At 36.9% G+C, this 19170-nt stretch overlaps 1 protein-coding gene across 10 annotated transcripts in view; it reads left to right on the top strand.

Moving 5' to 3' along the window:
- EVI5 (ecotropic viral integration site 5) overlaps window positions 1-19170 on the top strand; it is a 188264-nt gene that overhangs the window by 89701 nt on the left and 79393 nt on the right. For all 10 annotated transcript variants that reach the window (XM_032867132.1, XM_032867133.1, XM_032867136.1 and 7 more), the window contains one exon: window positions 12162-12296. In XM_032867132.1, the coding sequence (XP_032723023.1) occupies window positions 12162-12296 (135 nt within the window). The remainder of the gene's footprint in view (window positions 1-12161; window positions 12297-19170) is intronic.

Here is a 19170-nt window from a genome sequence, read left to right as displayed (position 1 = left end):
AGAATCTCTGTGCTGTTTCAGAGACAAGATAGACTCACATTGTGGAGCTCAAATACAACAAGTAGAGTGCAGATCTCTACTTTGATTTTGTTTACATTTTTTTTTTCCTCACTTGGCAGACATTCTTCTAGACTGGAATAAAATGTAAAACAAACATATAAAGCAGTGATATACAAAACAGGCAAAAATAACAGAGCCTTGGTTAAATTTCTAACTTCAAAGCAAATGCATATTTCTAGATAATAAAATAATTTGCAAAATACAGGAATACAAGAATATTATTGTCTTTAAAGGATTTTAGAAAATAAGAGATACTGAAGACTTTGAGGTGGGTAAAACATAGCTCTTAAGTAATAATGTTTAGATATCTGAAAAAAGAACCAGTGACTTTGATGATGCTTCATTAAAAATTCCTAGAACAGGGGCGCCTGAGTGGCTCAGTGGGTTAAAGCCTCTGCCTTTAGTTCAGGTCATGATCCCAGGGTCCTGGGATCGAGCCCCACATCGGGCTCTCCGTGCAGCGGAGAACCTGCTTCCTCCTCTCTCTCTCTCTCTCTCTGCCTGCTTCTCTACCTACTTGTGATCTCTGTCTGTCAAAAAAAAAAAAAAATTCCTAGAACATCTGGTTTATAAACAATTGGAAAAGTGACTTTTACTCTTTAAAAGGGAATTTACTATGTATAAGTCAAAACTGACTTTGTTTCTGCAGTAAAGAAAAACTTTAAAACGCCATAAGTGTAAGTTTAAAGTAATTTGTTAGGTACTCTCATGGTTTCTTTCTGGTTAAGGTAGAGAAATATAGATGAAAATAGTAAACTTAATTGGTTTTATATATGATTAACTATGTCAAGAGGTTATCCACGTTGAAGCAAAAATACATCAGAGATGTCTTTGTCTCCTAAACCTATGCTTCCAAGTATTTTAATGTTATTAAACCCTTACATTCAAGGTATGTTTAATAATTTTATACATGAAATATTTCAGAAATGTAGCTAATATGTTACACAGTGAATAAAGATTCCAAAATATGTTTAAAGTATATTCAGGGGCACCTGAGTGGTTAAGCATCTGCCTTTAGCTCAGGTCATGATCCCATGGGATCGAGTCCTGGTGTAGAGAGCCTGCTTCTCCCACTGCCTCTGCCTCTAGAGGCCTCTCGTTCTGTCTCTCATGAATAAATAAATGAAATCTTAAAAAAAAAAAAAGTATATTCAGAATAAGAAACAAAAATAAAAGGTTATTTTACAGAAATAAATCTATAGCCTTGCCCTTAATTTTCAAATTCAGAGAGATGTCTTAGTGATGCTTTATATAACAAAGACCTAGGAATTTTAAGTGATAGGAAATCAGGAATTGGCCAGTAATGCAATACAGTTTACCCTCCCCATCCCCATCCAAAGTAGTCTTCCTGGAAGATCCAATTTAATTCTAAGTAACTTGCAGAAAAAAAATTTGTAGTGTTGTTTTTCATTTGAAAACCAAAACTCGGGGTGCCTGGGTGGCTCAGTGGGTTAAAGCCTCTGCCTTCAGCTCAGTCATGATCCCAGGGTCCTGGCATTGAGCTCTCTGCTCAGCGGGGAGCCTACTTCCCCCTTTCTCTCTCTCTCTGCCTGCCTCTCTGCCTACTTGTGATCTCTGTCAAATAAATAAATAAAATCTTTAAAAAAAAAAGTAAAAGAAAACCAAAACTCATGTGCATTGTCTACACACTGCATTGTGGCCAGTGTAGGAAAGACTATGGCAGCTCTGGATATTTTTAGACTGTACTAAAGAAGACTTTATGAGAACATCATAGATAGAGTCATTTACAAGTATTTGAGGAGTGATCTTATGGAAATGTGATTAGCCTTTTTTGATATTGCTTCAGAGGGCAGAATGTGTTTAAGGTCCATGGATACAAAATCTTACTCATTGGAATTTTGACAAAAGGAGTAGTTGCTTTGCAAAGTAGTGAGCATACGAGTGGTAGGAAGTGAACATACGTTGCTATATGTTTTGATTTCAACCTTCCAATATAATCTCATGAATTCTTCAGATAAAGGTTTGAAACCTTTATTCTGAGTTTGAAATGTTTGAAACCTTTATTCCAGGAGGAGGTATTGAATTACCAATATAGTCATCCACCACCATCACCCTCTATTACAGTAGTGTCATTTTATATGATCTAAAGAGCTTTGGATTTCATTTATGGGACTGAATTCTAGTCAGACTGTTTCGCTAATTGTGTGACTTTTGATATTCAAGGACTCAGTTTTTGTTTTTTGTTTTTTTTTCTCTAAAATGATTACATAGGGCTAGACCACCTCAGGTCTCTGACTATTTAAATGAACTTTATTGAAGTATAATTCACATGCAATAAAATTCATCAGATTTAAATGTATAGTTTGATGTATTTTAACAACTGTATCTAGTTGTATAACCATCACCACAATTAAAATTATTTCTATCATCCCCCAAATTTTCATCATTCTCTTTGCAGTTCATCTCTCCACTTCTAGCAACCATTCTGCTGTCACTGTAGTTTTGCCTTTTTAAGAATTTCATATAAATGGAATCATTAAGGTATGAGGCTTTTGTGTCAGGCTTCTTTCAGTTAGCATATTCACTCTTTTTGGCAATTTTATTCTTTATTGTGGTAAAACAGATAAAACATAAATTTACCATTGAAGTGCACAGTTCAGTGGCACTAAGTACATCTGAAGTACTAAGTGCTCTGAACAATAACCACCATTTATTTCTTGAACTTTTTTTATCAACCCAAACAGAAGGTTTGTACCTATTAAAAAATAGTTTCCCTTTCTCCTTCCCCTGATAATCTCTATTCTACTTTCTGTTACTCATATGAATTTGCCTCTTCTAGGTAACTGATACAAGTAGAATCATATAGTATTTGTCCTTTTGTAGCTAGTTTATTTCACTTAGCATAATATCTTCAGGGTCATCCCTTTTGTAGCATGTATACTAATTTAATTAGTTTTTATGGTAGTTGCATAATACTCAGCTTTATGTTTATATATATACATATGTTTATACATTTTGTTTATCCATCAGTTGATGGTCATTTTGGTTTTCTGCCTTTTGACTATTATGAATAATGCTGCTGTGATCATTAACATACAAGGATCTGTTTTAATCCTGTTTTTAATTCTTTGGTATATATCACTAGAAGTGGAGTTGCTGGATCATATGGTAATTCTGTTTAACTTTTTGAGGAACCACTAAACTGCTTTCCACAATGGCTGCACCATTTTACATTCCCACCAGCAGTGTACAAGAGTTCTAATAAATTTCTTTACTTCCTCACCAACTCTTGTTATTTTCTGTTTTGGGGGGTTTTATATCTTGCTTTTTAGTAATAGCCATCCAGTAATTGGAGGTGATAATTCATTGTGGTACCTAGGAATACATTTAACCAAGAAGATGAAAGACTTGCACTGAAAGCTATGAAAAAGCCTATGTTTATGGATTAGAAGACTTAATATTGATAAGATATCAACACTACCCAATATGATCTACAAAATTCTGTCTTTTGCAAAAATCTGGTTTTTGTCCTTATGAAATTCATATGGAATTGCAAGGAGCCCTAAATATTAAAAACAGTCTTAAAAGAGAAGAACAGAGTTGCAGAACTCACACTCCCAATTTGAAAACTTACTACAATGCTAGAGTAATCAAAACAATATGATACTGTTAGAAAGATAGACAAACAGATCAGTGGAGTAGAAATTTTGAGAGTCCAGAAATAAACCCATATATCTATGGCCAGTTGATTTTTGATGTGGGTGCCAAGACCATTCAATGAAGGAAGAATAATCTCTGACAAATGGTGCTGGGAAAACTGTATATCCTCATGACAAATAACTGGGACCCCTACCACATACTACCATATATAAAAATTAACTCAAAATGGATCTAAATAGAGATTTTATAGTTTTAAAATAAAATCAGTGATCTAATTAGAGATTTTACTGTCTTAATATAACTTTTATGGTTTTAAAGTCATATAATGTTCTTAAAACACATATGGATAAATCTTCATGACCTTGGATTTGGCAATGGATTCGTAGATACAGGTTCTTTCACACCAAAAGCATGTACAACAAAAAGGAACCAGTAGATTGGACTTCATTTAAAACCTTTTGGGCATTGAAGGGCATTATCCAGAAGATGAAAAGGCAACTTACAGAATGGTAGAAAATATTTGTGTATTACATATTTGATAGGGAGTTTAGCATCCAGAATATATAAAGAACTCTTAAAAACTCAACAAAAAGACAACACAATTTTAAAATGTGCAAAGGATTCCTGCATTATTTATGGAAACCAAGACATGGAAACAACCTGAGTGTCTAATGATGATGGATAAACACACACACACACACACACAGGAATATTACTCAGCCACTAAAAGGAGTGAAATCTTGCCATTTGCAACAACATGGGTGAGCCTTGAGAGCATTATGCTAAGTGAAATAAATCAGAGAAAAACAAATAGCATGTGATCTCACTTTTAGGTGAAATCTTAAAACAAACAAACAAAAAACTCTTTGAGAACAGGTTGATGGTTGCCAGAGATGGGGTGTGGGAGGTGAAATGAGATGAAGAGGAGTCAAAAGGTACATAGTACCAGTTAAAGTCATGGAGATTTAATGTACAGCATGATGACTGTAGTTACTGTATTGCATATTTAATAAGAGACTTGATCTTACAGTTCTCATCACGAGAAATTTTGTAAACTTACGGTGATACGTTAAGTAGACTTACTGTGGAGATCATTTCACAATATAGACAAATATTGAATCTTTACATTTTGTACCTGAAACTAATATATTGTATGTAAGTTGGACTCAAACGTTTTTTTTAAATGAAGAAAGGACTTGAATAGCCCTTTCTCCAAAGAGGATATACAAGTGGACAACAGGTATATGAAAAAACACTTAACATCATTAGTCACTAGGGAAATGCAGACCACAATGAGGTACCAATTCACACTCACTTAGAATAGCAATTAAAAAAAACCCGGTTGGCAAGGAGATAGAGAGATTGGGACCCTGTATACTGCTGGTGGAAATATAAAATGGTTAGCTGCTATGGAAATTAGTGGCTCCTCAAAAAGTTAAACATAGAATTATCACATGATCTGCAATTCATCTTCTGGGTGTGTACCCCAAAAGAGTGGAAAACTGGTATTCAAACAAGTATGTGTACACGTTTGTAGCAGCATTATCCACAAAAAAGTGGACATAGCCCAAAAGTCTTTCAGTGGAAGAATAGATAAACAAATTGTGGTATATGCATACAATGAAATATTCAAGTACAAAAAGGATTGAAGTGCTTACACATGCTTTACTATGGATGAACCTCCAAAACCTTAAGCTAAGTGAAAGAAGCCAGACACAAAGATCACATATTACATGATTTCATTTATATGAAGTAACCAGAACACGTAAATCCATGCAGACAGAGAGCAGATTGGTGTTTGCCAAAAGGTTGGGGTGGGAAAGGGTGAGAAACCGCTTAATATGTAAGACGTTTTACTTGGGCTGATGGAAATGTTTTAGAACTAGGTAGAATTGGTAGTGACAGAAAGTTATTTATAAGACAGGGTGCTTTGTTTGTTTGTTTGTTTGTTTTTATGAAGAAAACTAAAAAAACCTAGCAAAGTCATACAGGAATTGCCACCTCTGTTAATTGGAGTATGGGCTATAGGGCCCATGTTTTTAAACTTTTAAGCTATTTAAGGATTGAAATACTATTTTTAAGAAATTAATATTACTGTTCTAATATATATTATCTTAAGAATTAATGACATAATATTAAAAATCTAAGCACCTCGGCACTTGGGTAGCTCAGTTGTTGAGTGACTGCCTTCGGCTCGGGTCACAATCCCAGAGTCCCAGAATCGAGTCCCGCATTAGGCTCCCAGCTCCATGGGGAGTCTGCTTCTCCCTCTGACCTTCTCCCTTCTCATGTTCTCTCTCACCCTCTCTCTCACAAATGGATAAAAAGAAAAAAAAAAACCTTTAAAATAATAAAATTTAAAAATCTAAGCATCTAAAAATAATCTAAACATTTCATGTAACATTCTTACAATAAATTCTTTTTTTTTTTTTTTTAAAGATCTTTATTTATGACACAGAGAGAGACAGTGAGAAAAGGAACACAAGCACAGGGGAGATGGAGAGGCAGAAGCAGGCTCCCCACTGAGCAGGGAGCCCAACGTGGGGCTCAATCCCAGAACCCTGGAATCATGACCTGAGTCGAAGGCAGACACTTAACTACTGAGCCACCAGGTGCCCCTATAATAAATTCTTAGAAAAGTTTATTTCATATTGACATTCGTAACCTGGACAAATATGTGACTTATCAAATGAAAACTGCTACAATTATGATAGCTAATAAGCCAACAAGGAACAATTTATTCAAAAGTCTATAATTAATGAATGACTTCCCTATTCTTAACATCAAGTTCACTTGAGTCAATGAATCTCTTTATGTTTCTATGATACCAGCAATCCCTCTCCAATGAAATAGAAATTGTTTCTAGTAGGTGAAGTCTCTGCCTTTCAATCCCATATGTTTTTTTGGTGTTAAAAAGTTACAAAGGTAAGATGAGTTACAGTAAAACCCTTAGTTATCTTTTTTGCTTGTGTTTTGAGTAAAACAAAAAAATAAATTCTCACATTCAATATTTGAAGGATATATGAGTGATACAGTGAAAAGCAAATATTTGTATTTGGAGAGGTTTCTTATATTATGAAGTGAAAAAAAAATTCCAACTGGAAAAAAGATTGTCTACACAAATATATCAAATATTCCCTGAATTTAATTATAAATTAAGTAATTAAGTTCAAAACCTGATAATTATAGGTCCTGTTTGGGAACCCACACATTTCATGGAACTCTATATTCTCTTTTGTAGTATATATCACAGTTCTAATTAAATAACTGTGCAATTCATTTGTAAAATATCTATCTCTATATATACAAGCAATACCAGAAAGTTTGGCTTATTTGCTACTGTACTGTCAGAACTAAACTGTGCTTTTCATAGTAAATGAGCAAGCAATATTTGCTGAATAAAGTAGTCAACTCTTGGTTCAAAAACAACAATATGGGATGTCTGGGTGGTGTAGTCAGTTAAGCATCTGACTCTTGATTTTGGCTCAGGTCGTGATCTCAGGGTCATGAGATTGAGTCCCATGTCAGGCTCCATGCTAGGCCTGGAGCCTGCTTAAGATTCTCCCTTTCCCTCTGTCCCTCCCCCACCAAAAAAAGGGAAGGAAAAATCAACATGAAAAGAACAGTACAGGGTATACAGTCAATCATAGTAACTTTGTATGGTGACAGATGATAACTACACTTACTGTAATGGGCATTTCATAATGCATAGAAATTTTGAATCACTATGTTGTACACCTGAAACTAATATGTCAACTGTGCTTTGATTAAATAACACCCCTCCATTACTATTATTATTATATCCCTCTTTACTGTATGTTAAGCATAGGGTAACTGAATGTTGCAAAAATAACCTATAAAATCAATTTGTTTCAAAAATAAATAAAATTTGTAATAGTATGGAAATATGGTACATATCTACTGTCACATTTAAAGCATTCGAAAAGGGGCGCTTGGGTGGCTCAGTGGGTTAAGCCTCTGCCTTCAGCTCAGGTCATGATCCTAGGGTCCTGGAATCTAGCCATGTATCAGGCTCTCTGCTCAGCAGGGAGTCAGCTTCCCCCTTTCTCTCTCTCTGCCTGCCTCTTTGCCTACTTGTGATCTCTGTCTGTCAAAAAATAAATGAATAAAATCTTTAAAAAAATAAAGCACTTGAAAAAACTATTATCCAAGGCAAGTGGCATAATTCTAGTTACAGTTCAAAGGCCTAAGAACCAGGGAAGCTGATGGTATAAATTCCGGTCCAGGGGTAGGAGAAGACCCATGTCCCAGCTCAGGCAGGCGGGCAGGAAGTGAATCTTCCCTTCATCCTCTCGTCGCTTTTTGTTCTCTTCTGGCCCTTAGTGGTTTGGATGATGCCCACCCACATTGGGAGGGCAATCTACTGAGTCACCTGGAAACACCCTCAGACACACCCAGAAGTAATGTTTAATCTGGGCCCCGTGGCCTAGTCAAGTTGACACACAAAATTAACCATCATAAGTCCAACCTTTGTCAACTTGACAACCATACTTAGTCTCCACATAAAGACAACAAGGTCATAATTCTGCCTAACATGACACGATTAGCCTGTGCACAGCTGAAAATGCACTAATTCCTTCCCCAGAAGAGAAATAAAAGTCTTTCAGTGCTGTTTTCTTGATATCTTAAATACTATGATGTAAAATTAACAATTCTTAAATACTTTGATATAAAATCCTTTCATCTTTGTAAGGAAGTAAAAGAGGAATGAAAACACACATACACATATTCATAGCAAAATTAGAAGGGAATACTCGTGACAGTTACAGTCCACATTTCTGTCATGTGGTCATAGCTACTATTTATAACTGCCATCTTCCACTATCCGCTCTATTCCCTTTGCTTTCAACAAGCACTTCAGCTGATTGTAATTCTTTGTCTGGTGAGATAACCCAGACCTTCATTCCTGAGGAGTCTAGGCCATTAGTAATCCTTCCTAATTTTTCATTGACCTTAATCACAGGGCATGATAATACTAAGAGAGACCCTAAAGGATCTTCTGTGTTCCACATATTTTCTTCATTTCTACCTCTTGATTCCTGGATTTGTGAATTTTGATTGTGGGAGAAAAGGCACCATATATTGGATGCTGATTCAGAGCACATTCGTCATTCTGGAGAACCTTGCCCCAGACCTCTAAGATATTTAGTTTTCAAAAGGTCGTTCCACCATTCTGTCAAGTCAGCTGCTTCAGAATGTTAGGAAATATGGCAAGACTAGTGAATTCCATGAGCATGGGCCTATTGTTGCACTTTTTTTTGATAATAGGTGAATTTTTTGATCAGAAGCAATGCTTTGTGGAATACCATGACAATGAATAAGACATTCTATAAGTCCATAGGTAGTAGTTTTGACAAGAGCATTCATGTGCAGGGAGGGCAAATCCATATCCAAAGTATTTTTAACAGTAAAATCAAAATGCTGCCCCTTCCATGATGAAAGCAGTCCAGTGTGAGCAACATGCCATGATAGCTGGCTAGTCACCCCAGGGAATGATGTCATATCAGGTGCTCGGGGTTAATCTTTGCTGCTGGCAGATTAGACTCTCAGCAGTGGCCATAACCTCAGTGAATGGAAGTCTGTGTTGCTGAACCCATGCATAACCTCCATCCCTCCCACTATGGCTGCTTTGTTCATAAGCCTATTGGACAGTGATGGATGGCTGAGGAAAGAGGCTGACTGGTATCCATAAAATAGGTCATCCTATCCAATTGATTTTTTAAATCCTCTGTGGAGGTCACCCTTTGATGAGCATTCCCCATGGGGCACAAGTAAATATCTTCATGTTTTTTAGCCCATTCAGAGAGGTCTCTCTACATCTTCTGTGGATTTCTTTGTCATCACTTTTCCCTTCCTCCACATTAAACCAAGGCATATCAGGCATTTCTAGTTCACTCACAATGGCCATCTTCTGGTCCATGTTTCAGCCAACCAAACAAATGCTAGAACCTTCTCTAATTCCCAAGTTACAACACTAATGCAGAATCTCTGCATAGTGAGCCTGTATGCTTATTAAGAACTGATTCCCATGAAAGTACTTTTTGTCCAGTAAAAATGCACATGAATATAATTGGACAGGGCTCATTGCCATTTAGAAAATTGATAATTGGATGAAACTGACTTAGTGGAGTTAGATTCATTCTGAATATTTAGTGTATGCCCTCTATGCCTATGCATATAGACTATATTAGATAGTAGACAAAATCACATAGGATGAATCTACAAAATACGAAAACTGAAGATTGACAGAAAACACAATATTGAAACCCTGGGGACTGATAGACACATACACATGTACATATAGTCATACATACCTATGTCAAGTAGTAGAATTGGCAGAGACCTCAGAGAAGATAGGTAGTAGAACTATGGAAGAGTAGCACCTCAAAATCTAAGTAAAAGTTTTAAGGGTGGTCAATTGTGTTAAATTCCATAGACTGTCTAGTATAGTAAAGTAAGTAACATAGTAAATAGAGTATTAATATAGTTTAATTATTTATTCATTAATTTACTTAATTTATTTAATATATTATTAATATAGTAATATAGTAAAGTAAGAGCTGAATAAAAGGGCTTATTTACCGTTGAGTTTTTATATCATTACTGCATATTGATGTTGTTAGTGATGAGAACAGTTTCAATAAGGTTGAGAACTAAAGCTAGTTTACAGTGGATTGAGGAACAAACCTCCACTCAGTGGGAAGTATGAAAGGAGAAATAACGTGTGTAAACTATGGAATTTAGAATTTATCCCTTGAATAATAGAGGGCAATTAGAAATTTTGTAAATTTTCATGGTAAAAATGTGTACTGTTTTTGAGGGGCTTGGGGGGTGCTTGGTTATAGCAGCTGATTTATACCAGATCCTGTGATTCCATTCTCATATGGGCTGCCTGGGCTTGGTGTTTTCCTGGGGATTCCCTGATACAGGATCTTGGCAAACAAATGTGGACTATAGGTGTCAGGCTTTACATTAGGGCAAAAAATTCTAGTATTACTCATGAAATAACCATGATCTCATTAAACAAAAATTATGGCACCAGCCTTTTGGATGTGGTCATTCCAAAAGAGAGAGTGCCTTTTCCCTATTTAGTAAGGTAAGTATTTACTAAAGTGATATCCGTGTTGTAGATGTACTCCTTGCATAGAATTACTGTTTTAATAGTAACAGAAAATTCCTAGGAGAAATAATCTGTAATACATTGAATCAAAAAGTCCTCATTTTTAAAATAAGTAAACTATTCATTTAAAAAATCATCTTTTTGGGTAGCTGGGAAAAGGGAGTATCGTATTTTAATTAAACATTTCATAGTTTTTAAATAAAGTTTTATTTTGACATCAGTCTTACTCCTAATGTATTAAAGAGTGAGAGGAACTATTCTTTACTCAAGCTAGTTTAATAGGAGATGACTCTCTGTGACTATTTTGGAATTTGAGTTGTTTCTTTTCTTTACTGTGTGAATTAAATGTGAACTGATAGTTTCTTTTAGGAAGTCTTACATAAAGATGAATTGATCTCTTTTTGCTTTTTTTGGAATAGCTTTTTATAGAAACTAGTTTAGAAAGGGATTTCTTAAGTGGCTGCATTGGTATTCACATTAAAGAGCAGGAAAGGAAATGGAAAGGTTTCGTGCTTCCGTGGTTAATTTCTTTGTACGCCATCTTCTTTATCTCTGTTTCCAGCAGTGATTTTCATGCATATCTTTGAAGAGCTCTACATTCTAAGAGTAAAGACATTTTTATTCTGTTGGGATTTAGGATGGTTCACATTATTGTAGATGCCTTACTTTTATTTAAACACTTTTATTTGAAAATAGAATTTTCAGTAAATGTGTATTTCTGTGGTGTATGGCAGTGCTGTTCCATAGGAATATCATGTGAGCCACATATGTATTTTAAAATACTGTGTTAAAAGGAGTAATAATTACAGACAAAATTAATATTCTTAAACTCAATGTGTGTAAAATATTATTTTGGCCTGTAATCAATATAAAAATTATTGAGGTATTTTGCCTTTTTATTTCATATGAAGTCTTCAAAATTTAGTTTATATTTACAATTACATCCTTTTTCATTTGCACTAGCAACATTTCGAGTGCTGGGTAGCCACATGTGGCTAATGGCTACACTGTTGTCCAGGGTATGTCTGTATAGTCGGAAAAATTCTTAGTATCTGGATGTATGGACAGACCAGAGGGGATTTTATCTTCCATGAATTGGATTTGATTTGTATAATAACCAGTTACCAACATCGAATAATGTGTGGCATCAGTAGATACCAAACCTGGACTTTTTTATTCCTTGGAAAGTTATTTGGAGTAGATAAGCTAGAAGCTGTGGGTAGTTGGAACTTTTACATTTGGTTGCTCATAATAACTGTATTGTGTAACTGCATTTATTTATATTATATGTACATGTTCCTATTGCTACAAAATTTCATTATATGTCTGTAACTTATAGCATAAGTGCAATTCCAACTACAATGAAGATTTTGTGCTGCAACTGGAGAAGGAATTGGTCCAAGCCCGTCTGAGTGAAGCTGAGTCTCAGTGTGCACTAAAGGAGATGCAGGATAAAGTCCTGGATATAGAGAAGGTAAGAACAACATAAATACCGTCACTCCCAAATTAGAAGGGACATGTGATAGATGTACTTATTAAACAGTTAAATTGGACTTGGTGTTTTTATGCATTGGAAACCTTATATATTAGTAACTAAGAGAGGAAAGGAGAAAGAAAATAAGATTCTTAATTATTTGTTGTTGCTATACTACTCAAAGCCCCTTTCTTAAGGGTTAAAAAAAAGAGTAGAGCCCTTTTAAAGGAAGATAACCAGGGTAATTTGATATGAATATTTAATTATTGAAGAAGAGAAACTTAAGGTATACATAATAACGGTTGTCTTCAAATATTATACTTTCATCTGCAAGAGGTAGGATATGACTAATACATAAACATTTCAGAAAAAAATCTCAGATGAGTGTTACTGTTAAAACTTTCCAAGCTGGAAGGAGTCAAGATGGCAGAGAAGTAGCAGGCTGAGACTACATCAGGTAGCGGGAGATCAGCTAGATAGCTTATCAAACCGTTGCAAACACCTACAAATCCAACGGGAGATCGAAGAGAAGAACAGCAATTCTTGAAACAGAAAATCGACCACTTTCTGAAAGGTGGGACTGGCGGAGAAGTGAATCCAAAGCGACGGGAAAATAGACCATGGTGGGAGGGGCCGGCTCCCGGCAAACGGTGGAGTAACGGAGCACAAAATCAGGACATTTAAAGGTCTGCTCCACTGAGGGACATTGCTCCAGAGGCTTAACCGGGGTGAAGCCCACGTGGGGTCAGTGTGGCCTCAGGTCCTGCAGGGTCACAGAAGGATCGGGGGTGTCTGAGTGTTGCAGAGCTTGCAGGTATCAGAATGGGGAAGCCGGCTACAGAGACAGAGCTGAGGAGTGAGCTCTCAGCTCGGGGTTACCTTGAACCGGTCACAGGCTCAGTGAGCTCGGAGCATGGCCAGAGGCCAGGGTGACGGGAGTAATTGGGAGCTGTTCTCTGAGGGAGCACTGAGGAGTGGGGCCCCGGGCTCTTGGCTCCTCCTGAGAGGGAGGCCGCCATCTTCATTCCCGTCCTCTAGAACTCTACGAAAAGCGTTCAGGGAACAAAAGCTCCCAAAAGGGAACCCGAGTGGAACCCGGCCCCTGGTAAGGGCAGAGCAATTCCGCCTTGGGCAGAGACACTTGAGAATCACTACAACAGGCCCCTCCCCCAGAAGATCAACAAGAAATCCAGGCAAGACCAATTTTGCTTACCAAGGAGAGCAGCGGAATTCCAGAGGAGGAGAAAGCAAAGCACGGAACTCATGGCTTTCTCCCCATGATTCTTTAGTCTTGAGGTTAATTTAATTTTTTCTTAATTTTTTTTTCTTCTAATTTTTTTTAACTTTTACCCTTTTCTTTTTTAACATTTTAACTAGTTTATCTACTATATATATATATATTTTTTTTCTTTTTCATATTTTCTCTTTGTTTTCTTTTTTTAATATTTTTTTCTTTCTGAATTTCTTTTTATCCCCTTTCTCCCCCCATGATTTGGGATCTCTTCTGATTTGGTTAAAGCACATTTTCCTGGGGTCTTTGCCACCCTTTTAGTATTTTATTTGCTCCTTCATATACTCTTACCTGGACAAAATGACAAGGCGGAAAAACTTACCACAAAAAAAAGAACAAGAGGCAGTACCAAAGGCTAGGGACCTAATCAGTACAGACATTGGTAATATGTCAGATCTAGAGTTCAGAATGACGATTCTCAAGTTTCTAGCCCAGCATGAAAAAGGCATGGAGGATATTAGAGAAGCCCTCTCTGGAGAGATAAAAGCCCTTTCTGGAGAAATAGAAGAACTAAAATCTAACCAAGTTGAAATCAAAAAAGGTATTAATGAGGTGCAATAAAAAAGGCAGGCTCTTACTGCTGGAATAAATGAGGCAGAAGAAAGAATTAGTGATATAGAAGACCAAAAGACAGAGAATAAAGAAGCTGAGCAAAAGAGGGACAAACAGCTACTGGACCACGAGGAGAGAATTTGAGAGATAAGTGACACCATACGAAGAAACAACATTAGAATAATTGGGATTCCAGAAGAAGAAGAAAGAGAGAGGGGAGCAGAAGGTATATTGGAGAGAATTTATTGTAGAGAATTTCCCTAATGTGGCAAAGGGAACAAGCATCAAAATCCAGGAGGCGCAGAGAACCCACCTCAAAATCAACAAGAATAGGTCCACACCCTGTCACCTAATAGTAAAATGTACAAGTCTTAGCAACAAAGAGAAAATCCTGAAAGCAGCCTGGGAAAAGAAGTCTGAAACATACAATGGTAAAAATATTAGACTGGCAGCAGACTTATCCACAGAGACCTGGCAGGCCAGAAAGAACTGGCATGATATATTCAGAGCACTAAACGAGAAAAACATGCAGCCAAGAATACTATATCCAGCTAGGCTATCATTGAAAATAGAAGAAGAGATAAAAAGCTTCCAGGACAAACAAAAACTGAAAGAATTTGCAAACACCAAACCAGCCCTACAGGAAATATTGAAAGGGGTCCTCTAAGCAAAGAGAGAGCCTAAAAGTAGTAGACCAGAAAGGAACAGAGACAATATACAGTAACAGTCACCTTACAGGCAATACAATGGCACTAAATTCAGATCTCTCAATAGTTACTCTGAATGTTAATGGTTTAAATGCCCCAGTCAAAAGACACAGGGTATCAGAATGGATAAAAAAAAACAAAACCCATCAATATGCTGCCTACAAGAAACTCATTTTAGACCCGAAGACACCTCCAGATTTAAAGTGAGGCGGTGGAAAACAATTTACCATGCTAATGGACATCAGAAGAAAGCTGCGGTGGCAATCCTTCTATCAGATCAATTAGATTTTAAGCCAAAGACTATAATAAGAGACAAGGGAGGACACTATATCATACCCAAAGTGTCTGTCCAACAAGAAGGTGTAACAGTTTTAAATATCTATGTCCCTAAGGTGGGAGCAGCCAACTATATAAACCAACTACTAACAAAATCAAGGAAACACATCAACAATAATGCAATAATCGTAGGGGACTTTAACAGTCCCCTCACTGAAATGGACAGATCATCCAAGCAAAAGATCAACAAGGAACTAAAGGCCTTAAATGACACACTGGACCAGATGGACATCACAGATATATTTAGAACATTTCATCCCAAAGCAACAGAATACACATTCTTCTCTAGTGCGCATGGAACATTCTCCAGAATAGATCACATCCTGGGTCATAAATCAGGTCTCAACTGTTATCAAAAGATTGGGATCATTCCGTGCATATTTTCAGACCGCAATGCTCTGAAGCTAGAACTCAATCACAAGAGGAAATTTGGAAAGAACCCAAATACATGGAAACTAAACAGCATCCTTCTAAAGAATGAATGGGTCAACCAAGAAATTAAAGAAGAATTGAAAAAATTGATGGAAACAAATGATAATGAAAACAAAACTGTTCAAAATCTGTGGGACACAGCAAAGGCAGTCCTGAGAGGAAAATATATAGAGATACAAGCCTTTCTCAAGAAACAAGAGAGGTCTCAAATACACAACCTAACCCTACACCTAAAGGAGCTGGAGAGAGAACAAGAAAGAAACCCTAAACCCAGCAGGAGAAGAGAAATCATAAAGATCAGAGCAGAACTCAATGAAATAGAAACTAAAAAAACAATAGAACAAATCAACGAAACTAGGAGCTGGTTCTTTGAAAGATTTAGTAAGATTGATAACCCCCTGGCCAGACTTATCCAAAAGAAAAGAGAAAGGACCCAAATAAATAAAATCATGAATAAAGAGGAGAGATCACAACTAACACCAAAGAAATACAGACAATTATAAGAACATACTATGAGCAACTCTATGCCAACAAATTTGGCAATCTGGAAGAAATGGATGCATTCCTAGAGGCATGTAAACTACCACAACTGAACCAGGAAGAAATATAAAACCTGAACAGACCCATAACCAGTAAGGAGATTGAAACAGTCATCAAAAATCTCCAAACAAACAAAAGTCCAGGGCCAGATGGCTTCCCGGGGGAATTCAACCAAACATTTAAAGGAGAACTAATTCCTATTCTCCTGAAACTGTTCCAAAAAATAGAAATGGAAGGAAAACTTCCAAACTCATTTTATGAGGCCAGCATCACCTTGATCCCAAAATCAGACAAGGATCCCATAAAAAAGAATTACAGACTAATATCCTTGATGAACACAGATGCAAAAATTCTCACCAAAATACTAGCCAATAGGATCCAACAGTACATTAAAAGGATTATTCACCACGACCAAGCGGGATTTATTCCAGGGCTGCACGGTTGGCTCAACATCCACAAATCAATCGATGTGATACAACACATTAATAAAAGAAAGAACAAGAACCATATGATACTCTCAATAGATGTAGAAAAAGCATTTGACAAAGTGCAGCATCCCTTCCTAATCAAAACTCTTCAAAGTGTAGGGATAGAGGGCACATACCTCAATATTATCAAAGCCATCCGTGAAAAACCCACCGCAAATATCATTCTCAATGGAAAAAACTGAAAGCTTTTCCACTAAGGTCAGGAACACGGCAGGGATGTCCATTTTCACCACTGCTATTCAACATAGTACTAGAAGTCCTAGCCTCAGCAATCAGACAACAAAAAGAAATTAAAGGCATCCAAATTGGCAAAGAAGAAGTCAAACTATCACTCTTTGCAGATGATATGATACTATATGTGGAAAACCCAAAACACTCCACTCGAAAACTGCTAGAACTTGTACAGGAATTTAGTAAAGTGTCAGGATATAAAATCAATGCACGGAAATCAGTTGCATTTCTGTACACCTACAACAAGACATAAGAAAGAGACATTAAGGAGTCAATCCCATTTACAATTGCACCCAAAACTATAAGATACCTAGGAATAAACCTAACCAAAGAGCCTAAGAATCTATACTCAGAAAACTATAAAGTACTCATGAAAGAAATTAAGGAAGACACAAAGAAATGGAAAAATGTTCCATGCTCCTGGATTGGAAGAACAAATATTGTGAAAATGTCTGTGCTACCTAAAACAATCTACACATTTAATGCAATCCCTATCAAAATCCCATCCATTTTTTTCAAAGAAATGGAACAAATAATCCTAAAATTTATATGGAACCAGAAAAGACCTCGAATAGCCAAAGGAATATTGAAAAAGAAAGCCAAAGTTGGTGGCATCACAATTCCGGACTTCAAGCTCTATTACAAAGCTGTCATCATGAAGACAGTATGGTTCTGGCACAAAAACAGACACATAGATCAATGGAACAGAATAGAGAGCCCAGAAGTAGACCCTCCACTCTGCGGTCAACTAATCTTTGACAAAGCAGGAAAGAATGTCCAATGGAAAAAAGACAGCCTCTTCAATAAATGGTGTTGGGAAAATTGGACAGCCACATGCAGAAAAATGAAATTGGACCATTTCCTTACACCACACATGAAAATAGACACAAAATGGATAAAGGACCTCAATGTGAGAAAGGAATTTATCAAAATCCTTGAGGAGAACACAGGCAGCAACCTCTTCGACCTCAGCCGCAGCAACATCTTCCTAGGAACATCGCCAAAGGCAAGGGAAGCAAGGGCAAAAATGAACTATTGGGATTTCATCAACATCAAAAGCTTTTGCACAGCAAAGGAAACAGTTAACAACCAAAAGATAACTGACAGAATGGGAGAAGATATTTGCAAACAACATATCAGATAAAGGGCTAGTGTCCCAAATCTATAAAGAATTTAGCAAACTCAACACCCAAAGAACAAATAATGCAATCAAGAAATGGGCAGAAGACATGAACAATCATTTCTGCAAAGAAGACATCCAGATGGCCAACAGACACATGAAAAAGTGCTCTACATCACTCGGCATCAGGGAAATACAAATCAAAACCACACTGAGATACCACCTCACACCAGTCAGAATGGCTAAAATTAACAAGTCAGGAAATGACATGCTGGCGAGGATGCAGAGAAAGGGGAACCCTCCTACACTGTTGGTGGGAACGCAAGCTGGTGCAACCACTCTGGAAAACAGCATGGAGGTTCCTCAAAAAGTTGAAAATAGAACTACCCTATGACCCAGCAATTGCACTACTGGGTATTTACTCTAAAGATACAAACGTAGTGATCTGAAGGGGCACGTGCACCTGAATGTTTATAGCAGCAATGTCCACAATAGCCAAACTATGGAAAGAACTTAGATGTCCATCAACAGATGAATGGATAAAGAAGAAGTGGTATATATACACAATGGAATACTATGCAGGCATCAAAGGAAATCAAATCTTGCCATTTGCGATGATGTGGATGGAACTAGAGGGTATCATGCTTACTAAAATAAGTCAGTCGGAGAAAAACTACTACCATAAGTCAGTCGGAGAAAGACAACTACCATATGATCTCCCTGATAAGAGGAAGTGGAGATGCAACATGGGGGGTTAGGGGGGTAGGAGAAGAATAAATGAAACAAGATGGGATTGGGAGGGAGGCAAACCATAAGTGACTCTTAAACTCACAAAACAAACTGAGGGTTGCTGGGGGGAGGGGGGTCGGGAAAGGGGGGTGGGGTTATGGACATTGGGGAGGGTATGTGCTATGGTGAGTGCTGTGAAGTGTGTAAACCTGGCGATTCACAGACCTGTACCCCTGGGGATAAAAATACATTATATGTTTATTAAAAAAATAAATTAATTAATTAAAAAAAAAAAACAAAAAAACTTTCCAAGTTACTGTAAGCCACCTCAGGATATGTGGGAAGATCTTAGCCTAAGGTGTACTTACAGAAGATAATTTCCTCTTTTCAAGGTGACTAAAGAACTTTAAGGATTAGATAAGAAACAGAAATGCTTTTAGGTTTCTTA

This window comes from Lontra canadensis, unplaced genomic scaffold (assembly GCF_010015895.1).
Source record: "Lontra canadensis isolate GAN:19392208 unplaced genomic scaffold, GSC_riverotter_1.0 scaffold33, whole genome shotgun sequence".
NCBI classification, from domain to species: domain Eukaryota; kingdom Metazoa; phylum Chordata; class Mammalia; order Carnivora; family Mustelidae; genus Lontra; species Lontra canadensis.
The sequence above is the reverse complement of the archived record's forward strand: the minus strand, read 5'-3'. Positions and strand labels throughout refer to the sequence as shown.